Source organism: Pteronotus mesoamericanus, unplaced genomic scaffold, assembly GCF_021234165.1.
Source record: "Pteronotus mesoamericanus isolate MK-2021 breed Mesoamerican mustached bat unplaced genomic scaffold, CSHL_Meso_final scaffold_705, whole genome shotgun sequence".
NCBI lineage: Eukaryota > Metazoa > Chordata > Mammalia > Chiroptera > Mormoopidae > Pteronotus > Pteronotus mesoamericanus.
The window spans coordinates 3,625,014-3,638,129 of record NW_026555326.1 but is presented as its reverse complement, the minus strand read 5'-3'; the positions used below and the strand labels follow the sequence as shown (position 1 = coordinate 3,638,129).

Here is a 13,116-nt window from a genome sequence, read left to right as displayed (position 1 = left end):
AATAGCACCAAAGTTGGTGGAGACCTGTTCAGAAACTCTGGTCACAATCCAGATAAATAATAGTGGCTGTAGAAGTAAAGGACAGAGCTAGAGGGATGAACAGGCATTCAGTTGTGGAAACAATATAAGTAGTTTGTTGGGTATATGTGGGTGTGAAGAATCAAAAGAGCGCATTCTTTATATTACTTAAGATAGTATGACACTTTCCAAGTGGAGCTGTGTGGAGTGGCAATTGACTATGTAGACTTAGCACCCCAAGTAGAGATCTGGGATGGGGAGGAATTTGGGAGGCAGCTCTTCTCAGGGGTAATGAAGTCATGGGAGCATATCTACCCACCCAGGGGCTCTGCAGAATGAAATAACAGTGGGTCTGCAGAACGAAATAACAAGAGTTCTCAGATGGACCCATTAGGAACATAAGATTCTCCCATTCATTATCCGATCAGGCAGAGAGGGAAGACTAGCCAGAGGACAAGCTGAAAATCAGTTGGCTGTGCTGTCCTGGAAACCAAAGAGAGAGTTTTTTGAATAGAAAGGAGTGAAGACAGAGCAATCAATAGCTCCAGATACTATAGACAGGGTAACTAAAATTAAGAAAATGTTAGGATTCATTGACAAACAAAGAGGCCACTTAATGACTTTGAAAGTAATTTAGTGATTTTTTGTAGGCCTAGAAAAGAGTCAGAAGTGAGAAATAAAATAGGTGTAGATGCCAGTGTCTGCATTTTGGGAAGCAAAGAAAGTTTTAAAGAAGGCAGTGTAGACAGTGGGAGAAGGAGCAGGATGGTCAGGTTTCACTGGGCTCCCGTTTGGCCAGAGACCGTGATTTTCTGAAGGCGCCACTCAGGCAGGGCTGCGTGTACTCATGTCAGGAAGTGATTTTAATTTCTGGAAGCAGGTAGAGAGTGCTTACCCGGTTTTGGCAAATGTAGACAAGGTGAACCGTTCTTCTGGCCAATAGCAGAAAATGATTTCATTTTCCTAAAACTCACCTGTAACGTTGGAAAGTTTTCTGAATGCAGCGCGTCATATTACATAATGTTAACTATTGTTAAAGTATAGCATTGTAACCTAATAATAACTACATTGTAAACTGTGTAGAAAAATGTCAGTGTGCGGTTTTTCTGTATATGGAAATGTTTAGTTTGAATATCCTTGCTGGAAAAAAATTCAGTATTCTGAGCAAGGGAAGAAATTTGATTAAATTAGGCTCAGTTATCACAATGTATAAACCAAGTAGTCAGCTGGTTGCCAACCAAATTTTAAATTCTGCACATTGCTGAAAGCATGTCTTTCATAATGCATGTTTGTGGGAAGAAATACTTCAAATTAGTTGAATAGATTAAAGTAGTCAATTGACTTTTCCTTTTCCAAGCAGAAACTGTATATGAGAGTAATATTAGGCATCTTCTCTTCTTAATCTTTTTATACAAAGTTACAAAGGTTGAATGCATAAAACAAAGAATACATGTATCATTAAATCATGGGCATGTCATTACATGATTTCTTTCTTGGTGGTTCCAGGAAATTCTGGAATGATGTTATGTATTCTGAGTGGAATTTTATAGCATTTCTAGCTCATGGGGTTTTTTTTTCCCCTATTGTAAGAATGTCTGTCTCACTGTATTTAATAAATGTAATGTTATTAATAAAACTCACCTCTGTACTAATCCTCTTTTTTAAGATGCTATTAATTATTAAGGCTTTTGGTTTGCCTTTTGTTTTTGTTTTGTTTCAGGCAGTTGTATTCAGATGCTGAGGTCAGCATAAGAGAAATGTTGAAACATTTTGCCAGTAGGTTGATTATAGATTATGGTGGACTATGTATATAGAGAGAATTTTAGAATTTAGAATATGATATGAAATAAAAGTAAAATTTCACCTGCTTAGAGTTCTTTTGGCTGGTCTTGCAATCCGAAGACCAAGGTTCAGGGAGTAAGAGAGGAAAGGTTTCTCAAGAATCAAAAGAGATCCTTCTCCTTAGGCCCTTAACCTTGTACGGAAGCCTCTGCATTCTTCTAGCTCTTTAGGACTTGCTGTGTCTCTATCACATTATTTTAAATAATTGTCCTAACACATTTGTTAGGTTTTCGAGCCCACAAAATATTTAAAGGAAAGAAATGCTGCTGAAGTAGAAATAGCAATAGGGAGAAAAAACTACTAAAAAAACAAAAGTAAATAATTTTAAAGCAAAACAATATAGTAATTTTATTGTCGGGAACTGTTGGATGCACAGCCCAAACAGCTACTTCAAGGAACTTCTGAGAGAATATATGATCCATTGATCCATGAAGAGAGATTAAATTACATTTAAAATAATGCCCAAGAAAGCAGTGTTTTCTTCTTCAAAGGGTATTAAAAGTAGTAAATGTTGATATCTAAATACCTGTTCACATATAAAATGCTCAGTTCACTGATGTGAAACATATGACATGAAGTCTTATATTTTGAAATAGTTTAGTCCATATTTATTTTGATCTATGAAATCTACAATGCTTATTTAATAATCACTTCCTAACATAGCATTTCTTGAGCACCCACTGGGTACAGAGAACGCATACACTTCTCTGTCCTCTGGGAACTTGCCTTCAGAGAGGAGACTGAGCCTGAAGTGACAGGTCATCATCAGTTCGTGTTTCAGACTGTGGAAGAGTAACCTGATCAAGGACTATTTACTATGTAAGTCTTCTTAGTGTAGAAGTAAGTGTGAAATGAACTCAGAAAAAAGTAGGAAAAGATGCATAAATATATATTTTTCTGACACCCCGGCCTTGAGAGTTGTCATTTCAGTTTAGTCTTGAGTGAATATTCACCTCATTCCCCAACAAAACCTAATAGAATGTTATTTTAAGTTAGCATGGCACATCCTCAACTACCACCCCCACTTGTGTAAAAGCATGAAACAAACATTTAAAAGCCTGCCACGGACCTTTCCATTTATTCTGCACTACGGACCTGCTGCCAGACTACAGCCCATGGCTGATGAAAATGATAAAACACTTTATTTGCCTGTTGTTATTCTCTTATGCCCAGATGCCTGTGGTGATCCACCAAGATTCCACTCTATGATGCTCAAGGGTAGACCGGCACCGTCTTATCGTCATGGGGACAGAGTTCAATTTAAGTGTCGTTTAGGATACAAGCGTATTGTACCTTTTCTCTCTACCACCACTGTTTGTCTACCAGATAACACATGGACACCCCTCCAGGAGGCTTGTACAAGTAAGTAAAGAAAACTTTTATTTTTATTACTCTGGAGATTTTTACACATGTTAGCATATTTTACTACTGCAATGATGATATTCTCATGGGAATGAGGATGTTAGATAGCAGTGTCTTTGAAAATCTCTCAGGAATCTTTTCCTTGGCAATCGCTTGTCAGGATAAATGTGAATCTTAAGTTTGGCCTTTAAATAGTTAAATGAATTTAAAAGAGCAGTGTAGAATTTTGATTTTGATTCAAATATGTTTTAAAATTGATATAAAACAATAAATTTGTAATTTTTCTTTTAGAAAAATCATGTTCACAGCTAGGAGAACCCCTAAATGGGAAAGTAGTCTTCGTAAGTGGAACTTTCCAGTTTGGTTCACAGGCTCACTATGTTTGTAATGAGGGGTAAGTAGTTGCTCCTTAAAGGACTAACATAAATGTTACTAGTTCTATGTTCGGTTTGTTTCTCTTCTTCAGCATTCCCATAATGTTGATTTCATCTAGCTTTCTGTGTAACAAGCTGGACTTGCAGCAAGTCAGCTCTTGGTATTTTTATGGAGACTGAAAAGATGTGATATGAATAGAAATTTAAATTGAAGGAAAGGAAAATTTTATAGCATTATATGTAAGAATAAATTTATCATTAGCATTAAAAATGCAATAATCATGGTGACATTACTTTAAGAACAAATTGCACCCTATTGAACATGGCCAACTCTCAGAGTTGAAGGAGGGCTTATAGAATGAGAGAATGGATTTGCCCACCAAAGATATTATTATATCAAGATAATTCTGTAAAGTATCAAAAGAAAATTGACCTTGTTAGCCTGGACCATAAAATTGATCAATGTCTCTTAGTTGAAAAAACTTAAATTTGAGACGGAATGAAGGTCTCAAAAACAAGTACCAAGCTCTTCATGTAGCCTTGTTCTATAGGGCCCTTTTAATAGTACATATTTGAAAATTTGTGAAAAATATGCATTTTGAGTATAAATACAATACACTATAAAAATGCAACTGATTTTTTAAATTGACTTTGTGTGCTGCTACTCTGCTGTATTCATTTATTAGTTCTAGCAGGATTTGTGTATGTGTGCGCGCGCGCGCGCATGTGTGTGTGTGTGTATGTGTGTGTGTATAGTCTTTAGGGTTTTCTATATATAAGACTTTATTATCTACAAACAGTGGTAAGTTTCAATTTTAGTTGATCTTTCTGACCAAAGAACTTTTAATTTGATTTCTTTTTCTCTACTCTTTTTCTTTTCAATGTTTTGCTTATCTCTGCTCCAAACTTTATTATTTGCTTTCTTTGGCTAACACTGAATTTAATCTTTTTAATTTCCAAAGTTATAGAGTTAGGTTGTTGATTTCAGAGCTCTTGCTCTTTATTGTGTCTATAACCATAAATCCCTCCCTTGGAAATGCTTTTGCTGCATCCAGTAAGTTTTGGGATATTATGTTTTCATTTTCACTCATCTCAAAGTATTTTATAATTTCCCTTCTAATTTCTATTTGATCTAGTGGATGTTTAAAAGTGTGTTGTTTAATGCTCACAATTGTGTGAATTATCCAGTTTTCCATTTGATGTTGGTTTCTAACTTTGACAAGAGAAAGATTCTGAGATGTCTGAAATTAAATGTTAATTTCAGAAGACTGGAGGGGTGGGAGGAAAAGGCAAGAAGTTCATCAGTAAACAGACCCAAGAGCAGAAACAATGAGAAAAGCTGCCCAGTTTGCTAAATGTATGTTGAGCCATTGAATCACCTTGCAGACCTATTCCAACATAGTGTTTAGAGAAGAGCTGTTTCAGGAAATAGTCTAACTTAAAGAGAGATAGCTGACCACCAGTCTCCACTGCATCTTGCGTACACCTGTACATTCCAAACCTTTGCCCAAAAGCAATCCCAAAGCAGCAAACTCTTCTTCCTTATGGATTCTGTACCTATGCCAGAATTAGATTAGCTTTACCTTCTCTTGCCCTCCTTACCTATAGCCATTGTCAATTATTTCAAAACAACTTACTAAAACTTACAGAGTATTCACTATATTTCAGAAGCTAATTTATCTATTATTCAGAACAACCCCATGGTATATACTATTATATCACTTTCATAGATGAGGAAACTGAGAAAGAGAAACATTAAGGGTAACTCAAATAACAAGTCAGTCTTGCAGCCAGGGCGTGAATACAGTCAGGTAAGCTCGAGGGCCAGATCTCTCTACCAAGGCGCTCTACTGAGCCGAATGGCATGAGCAAGTTCAGAGAAGCGAATGTGGATGTACCTCCTGGAAACATAAAAGAAGCTAGGCTGTCAGGCAATGACAGATTTATTTAGACACTTTCCTCTAAGTCTGTGCATGCTCAAATGCAAAATCTCTTCAAGTTGACCATTTGCTTAGCAGTTCAATACGTTCTGTTGAAGAAACTTCTCCCTCAAACTACTGTAGTGCAGAAAAACCACCCCAGAAAAAATTTTCTTTATAACTATGTGCTTCTTCTTAACTGATAAAGAAAACAGTAATCTTTTCTTTTCTCGCTTAGTTATTACTTAATAGGAGCACAAATTCTACACTGTAAACTTTCTGGAAATAGTGTGGAATGGAGTGACAGTCCCCCACTGTGTGAGAGTAAGTATACCCTCTCTTTAGGCTTTGGGGCAGCAGTGCTCAGACTTTTGGGCCTGGGGACCCCTTTATGTTTTTAATTAACAAAGACCCCGCAGAGCTTATCTTCAGGTGGGTACGTCTATTGCTATTCATTATCGTGGAATAAAAATTGATGCATTTTAACAATACATTATTTACATATTCATTTTTAATCACTCAAAGCTTGGTACATTTTTGACTATGGAACTTTGACATGAAAAATCAAAACTTTAGAAACGAGTGATGGAATAATGGCATTGTGTTCCGCATTTTTCAAATATCTTCAAGTCCTGGGTTAGAAGAGGACCTCCGGATTCAGTGTGTTGCATTGTCAAACCATTTGTAGGCATTGGAAGTTTCACTGTGCACTCATAAGGATGGAAGTGATAAAGGACGGTAATATCTGGGTGTACCTGTGGACCATTGATTTACACATAGATATAGTTACAAACTATGAAGCATTCCTCAATTACCACTCAGTTTTATTTTTAATCCCCAGCAAATTTTCTAATTAAATTGTCAACCTCTCTAATGAGAGCAAACTTGGAATGGCCTTGAAAATAATACAGCTATTTCACATAGGTATCTTCTATAGATATTAAGAAAACAACTTTTATTTTAAAAGTACAGTTCAGCATTAGTGTTTTGAATTGGTATAATACATTCTCTAACAGAAACTTTCTTCTTAATGGACATCGGATTCACAACTAGATTGTAGAAATTATGTTAATAAATGAATTGAAGGTAGTTAACAGGACATTACTAATACTGTCTTCATCTTTAACCATATTTTTGCCTTCTATGTCTTTTTTTTCCTCTTTTTAAGAGATTGTATGTCAACCTCCTGAAACAATATCAAATGGGAGATATACCAATAGCTACAAGGATACATTTGAATACAATGAAGTAGTAATTTATAGTTGTAATCCCTCAAATGGACCAGATGAATACTCACTTGTTGGAGAGAGGAAGCTTGTTTGTTCTGGGCATAACCTATGGAGCAGTGACCCTCCTCAGTGTAAAGGTAATATTTCCATATATTTCTTTCTTCATTTGTAAATAGTATGGAAACGCTTTGAAAATAATTTTACTAAAAAGTAAAACAGTCATATGAGCTTGCTCGTCCTGTTAATTGGTTTTTAAATTAATTTACTATAGGTCAAATAAAATAAAAAAAAATTTAGTTGTAGAGTTCCCCACTCCTCACCCCACGTGTTCTTAGTATTTCACTGTATACATTGTGGATTACTGTGTATATGCATGAATTAAGACTTTTTTTTTTGCTTGAAAGCATCATAAGACACACACTGGCTTAAAATAAAGTCTTATAATACAGGATACATAAGAGTTCTGGCCACAGGAAATGGTAAAATGTAAAAGACTAACCCTCTCACCATCAAGACTGATAAACTCTGGATAAAACATATGGGCATACTTATTTAATTGCACTTTGCTTTTTTGCACTTCACAGATGTTGCAGTTTTTACAAATGGAAGATAACAACCCTATCAGCAAAACTATAATGACTTACTTTATTATGATACTTTATTATGACACTTTATTACTGTGGTCTGGAACAAACCTGCAATATCTCCAAGATATGCCTGTACCTAAAAAAACAATGTTAAGGCATTCGAATGTGACAAAAACAGGGAGACAACTAGAGTGTGTTTGACTCTTGAGAGAAAGGAACTACTGTATAACAGCAAAATGTTTTCTCTTTTCAAGTGCATAGAGAACAAGCTCTAATAACATATTCTAGGCAATAAGATAATCTTTTCAATTTCCAAAAATTGAATTCATTTACTGTACAATAAATATTTATCACAATGGCATGAATGTAGAATAAAAATGAAGGTAGTATCTGTAAAATCCCCAAATATTTGAAAATTAACCAAGGTAATACTAACTAACCAATGAATCAAAGAACAAGTCACAAAAAATTTAAAAGTGTTTTGAATTAAATAAAAATGAAACAGAACATGTCAATATATCAAAATTTTGGGGACAAAACAAAAGCATTGCTTCGAGGGATATTTGTAGCATGAAATACTTATATTAGAAAAAGAGAAAGGTATCAGAGCAGAAATCTAAGCTTCTATCTTAAGAATCCCAAAAAAAGAGCAATTTAAGCCAAGAACAAGGAAACAGAGGGAAATGATAAAACTAGAAATCAATGAAATTGAAAAGAGAAAAAAATAGAATCAATAAAATAAATGCATGGCTTTTGGAGAAGATCAATAAAATAGATAAATCTATAGCCAGTTTGACAAGAATAAAAGAAGATAAAAATGACCAATATCAAGAATGAAGAAGGCATGACTAAATGTCCTATAGACATTTAAAGGATAATAAGGGAATAACAATTTTATGCCTATAACTTTGACAACTTAAACCTCTAATGAAGAGAACTGGGGGGCCCATGTCCTCGCTGGGGAATTCTGCCAAACCATTCATTCATTCTACCATTCCATTCATTCAGGAATGAATAGTAGCAGCTCTACACAAAGTCTTAAGAAAAATACAAAGATGTATTGCCCTGATATCGAAACCAGATAAAAACTGTGAAGGAAAATTATGAACAGTATCAATTATTAACACAGAATCAAAACTTCTTAACAAAATATTAACAGATCAAATACTGTCATATGAAAATAACAATATCATAATTAAGTAGCATTTTTTCCATGAATAAATCTTGATTTAAATTTGAAAATTGGTCAGTATAATTTGCCATATAAAAAGAGCATAAAGGAAGGAAAAACACATGATCATCTTAATAGATGTAAAAAAATTTTATAGAATTTATCGTCTTTTCATGGTAAAACTTAGGAAGTTAAGAATTGAAGTGAGCTACCTAAATGAACCTGCCAAAAATCACCTACATTACATGAATCTCATAGTTAACATGATACTTAATGGTAATAGAATAATTTATTTCTCCCTAAAGTTGAAACAATACAGAGATGTTTACTCTTACAGTGGTAAGAGTAAAGAGTGGTATACAGCATTGCATTGAAAGTCATAGCCAGAACAATAAGGCAAGATATGGAAATAGGCATACATATTGAAAAGGAAGAAATAAAATAGATTTTATTCACTTATAGCATGATTGTCTGTTTGCCAAATATGAAAGACTGAAGTTTTAGATAAGAATTTAATGTGCAGTAATCAATTCTATGTCTATTACTGGCAATAGAAATCAAAAGCTTGAAAGTACTCTTTTCAACAGCTCCAAACTGCACAAATTATTTGCAAATAAACTAACAACGTATATGCAAGATTTGAATGGCAAAACCAACTGAACACTTAAAAGAGATTAAACAAGACATTAATAGAGAAAAACTTAGTGGTCATAGATGGAAAGACAATAGAATAAAGATGCCAATTCTCTTTAACTGATCTATAAATTGAGAACAATCTCAATAAAAAATGCCAAGACAAATTTTTATAGTAATTGAAAGACTAAAATTTATATGGGAAGAAACTCAAAACTATTTTGAAAAAAATTAGAAGAGTCAATCTTCCTAGTGTCAAGACTTATAAGATAGTGTGGTATTGGTGAAAGACTGACCATAGAAAACAGTGGAACAATATAGAGACCCAGAATCGACCCCTTTAAACCATGTTGATTTCATTACAGGTATACAAAACATGCAGTGGAATATGGTAAAAGTACAGGGACAATTGGATAACCGTATGCAAAAACATTTTTAAAAAAACCCTTAGCTCATGGTAGGACCATATTTGACCATTTATTGAAAATAGATCTTAGGCTTAACTTTAAACCTATAACACTTACACTGGAAAACATAGAAAATACTTGTGACTTGGCCAAAGAATGTTAAATACAATTCAAAACGCATGATCTTTTAATGAAAAATAATTAACAAATTGGACCTCTTAAAAACTGAGAAGTTTTTCTCTCAAAAGACATTGTAATAAGAATAAAAATTAAATGAGAGCAAACACTGGGATAAAATATTGGCAAACATTTCTGTTATTGGACTTGTATCTATTATGTATATAGAAACACAATAATAAGAAAACATCCTAATTTTATTAAATGGGCAAAAGATTTGAATAGATCTATTTCACCAAAGTAAATTTAAAGGTGGTGAAAAGTACACAAAAAGGTGCTTAATCCAGTTAGTAAATGCAGAAATGTAATTTAAAACCACAATGAAATTAAAAGCAAAAACAAACACCTAGTAGAACCATAAAGGATATGAAGCAATTGGAACTTTCATACATTTGTGTTAAGAATGCAAAGTGGTATGTCTATTTTGGAACAGTTTGGCAGTTTCTTACAAGGTTAAATATACATGTGCCATACAACCAGCAATCTGAGTAAATTAAAACATGTGCATGTAGAACCCTGTGTGAGAATCTTCTTAGCAGCCTTAATATAATCACATGCTGGAAAAGCAACATTATAGGGATGAAAACAGATCAATGGTTGGCTGGTTGGGTAGGTTCTTGTGGGTGGGGGTGGGAGTATTGATTACTAAGTGGCATGAGGAAATGTTGGATGTAATGGAATTTTTCAAAGTCTTTTTTGTGGTGGTGATTACACGGTTAGTGATTCCATTTATGAAATCTCACACACCTGTGCACTTAAAAGAGTTTTACTGTATGTAAATTACATTCAGTACACCTAACTTAAAATCATTAAGTGACTAACAGCACTTTAGCACAACAGAAAAAGATCAGTGAACCTAAATTCAGGACAAGAGAATCCAACATGATTTGAAAAAATATTAAAAACAGAGAGAGACACACGTAGGAAAGAGTAGCAAGCAATCAAACGTACATGTTATTGGAGTTTCAGAAAGACAGGAGAAACAACTGAATGGACAATTATTTGAATATATATTGACCCAAAATTATTCACATCTGAACCAAAATAGCAACTCCACAAGTCCAGGAATGTGAGTGACTCTAGCAGGTTAAATAAATTTTAAAATTTTCCCAAGAAATCACCATTAAATGAAAATGTTGTGATAAAACTACTGAGTTAAAGTAAAAGAAGCAGTGAGAAGGGGGAGAAATAAATATTACATTGCCCCTCCCCCCCATGGATTGAGAACCGACTTCTCTTGGAACGGTGGCAGAACTATGTAGACTAGGAGACAATAATATCTGCTCAAGTGCTGAAAGAAAACTAGAACACATCACCTAGAAATCTCTTTCACAGGGAGTTTTTTCAGACCTGAAGGTGAAATAAATAAAAACATTTTGAGATGAAGGTAAGAAAATTTCTCACCATCCAACCTGCACTACAAAAATTGCTAAAGGAAGTACTTCAGGGTAAATGGATACCATAACTGATGGAAATTCAGATCCACAAGTGAGGAAGAAAACCATTCTTCTGGTTTAAAAGATTGCACATTACTGGCCTTTATCTATTGCTAGGATTTAATCTCAAAGTAATCTATTTTACTTACTATACAGCTCAGTAGTTTGTTCGTTTGTTTCTTTTCCAAATTCTGCCAAACACATTCCTGGTTTCTGAAATCAATCTAGAGGGTTATGATCAGCATTTTACTTCCTAATTAGTAGAGTGTAACTGGAAATACCAAAGTACACGGGTATGGAGTCTAAGTATTGACTTTTAACTTTATCTCAGACCTGCAATATTATACATTGGGTTACAATGTAAATTGTGGTATTTGATTCTTGAGTTATCGTCCAAAATGATTGGTAAGCACAGCCCTAACTTCATTGGCCTTTCTCTTTAAATGTATGTTCTTTAAACATCCCAGTTCCTGTACATTGTGGCTACCTACAAACTTTCTTTTTTCGTATCTTTGCACAGCTCACTTCTTTTCATTACTTACATTTGAGCTCAAGTATAATGTTCTCACAAGAGTCTTTCCTGCCTTCCTAAAAAAGCAGTGTACTATAATTAGTGTCAGCGTGGTTTTCTTTTTTCATCCCTAGATTAAAGAGAATCCAAGTTTGCTTTTGAATTTTCCCAGAATTTGTATCTGGTAGTCAGACATTTCTCAAAATTTGGCAGCGCTGGAAAAACAAAAAGGAGGGAGCAAAATGGAGGAAGGACTCTGGCCAAAGACCACAGTGTGGTCGTTGCAAAGGGGAGGAGGACATAAGGCGAGGAAGTGGTAATAGAAAAAATACAATTGAAAAACATTTTTAAAGAGAAAACACTAGGAAATAAAACATAAAGGAAACCAGTAAATTATTATGACTGTCTGTTCGAGGTGGGAAAATATTAGATTTCTCTATATCTGTTTACTTGGAATTAAAATGCACAAATAAAGTCTTAAAAAATTAACATCCTGCCTCATCTCTTTGTTCCCAGGAAATTACTAACTTTGCACTTGCTTTTCTGTCCTACGTTAAAGCAACTTTCCATTAATTATGGAATTTCTCCACCTTTTAGTGGTCAAATGTAAATATCCCGTCCTCAAGAATGGAAGGCTGGTGTCAGGACTTGGAAAAAAATATTACTACAAAATGCAGGTTGTATTTGAATGCCTGGAGGGATTTAACCTTGAAGGCAGCAGCTCACTTACCTGTGGAGCTAACAGTACTTGGGAACCTAAGATGCCAAAATGTATTAAAGGTACAAAAAGTGTCTTTTTCTTTCTTTTTTTGGGTTTTTTTTTTGACATTTACATTTTATTTCTTGACATCAATGATACAGGATTATTGGAAAGAAGCAGTTTTTGTCATTAACTCTATCTTATATTCATTTCCATGACAGATGTATGACATAAAATCTGTTATTTATATTTGTTAGCACATTATGTACTATTATAACGTTAGCACATTATGTACATCACACGGGTGCTTAAATTTCTGTTGTTTGGCATTTTTGTATGTAAAATGTGTAACAAACATTTTCCCAATAAATTGAAGCATGGAAAACTTTACCTGTGTAAGTCAAGAATGAAAGGCATCATATGATATAATGAAAATAATAACCATTGGTTGACCATCCTACATTATTTTGTTTTCTAAATGTCGACTCCTCCCAGGAAAACACCTACAATTTCCTGTGTCTCAGGTTTAGTAACTTCTTGCTTTATTTTTCAAAATTGTTTAAATACCTGTTGATCTTTTAAAAAATCCTTTGAATGTCGGGTGATTTACAGTCGTTCATAATTTTAGTAATAAAAAGAAAAATGACATATTTACAGCTATTCTAGCTGTTATACTAGTGATTCTAAATTGATTTGTCATAGTCCACAGATATAAACAGGTGTGTAAACTTGGGCAAGTTACATAAACTT

At 34.1% G+C, this 13,116-nt stretch overlaps 1 protein-coding gene across 2 annotated transcripts in view; it reads left to right on the top strand.

Moving 5' to 3' along the window:
- LOC129062466 (membrane cofactor protein-like) overlaps positions 1–13,116 on the top strand; it is a 33,545-nt gene that overhangs the window by 5,602 nt on the left and 14,827 nt on the right. The window contains exons 2-6 of one of the 2 annotated variants that reach the window (XM_054563490.1): positions 3,034–3,222; positions 3,514–3,616; positions 5,754–5,839; positions 6,684–6,881; positions 12,264–12,446. In XM_054563490.1, the coding sequence (XP_054419465.1) occupies positions 3,066–3,222; positions 3,514–3,616; positions 5,754–5,839; positions 6,684–6,881; positions 12,264–12,446 (727 nt within the window). In that variant the 5' untranslated portion in view covers positions 3,034–3,065. Of the gene's footprint in view, positions 1–3,033; positions 3,223–3,513; positions 3,617–5,753; positions 5,840–6,683; positions 6,882–12,263; positions 12,742–13,116 lie in introns of those variants that run through there. The other variant, XM_054563489.1, reaches the window with a different exon arrangement.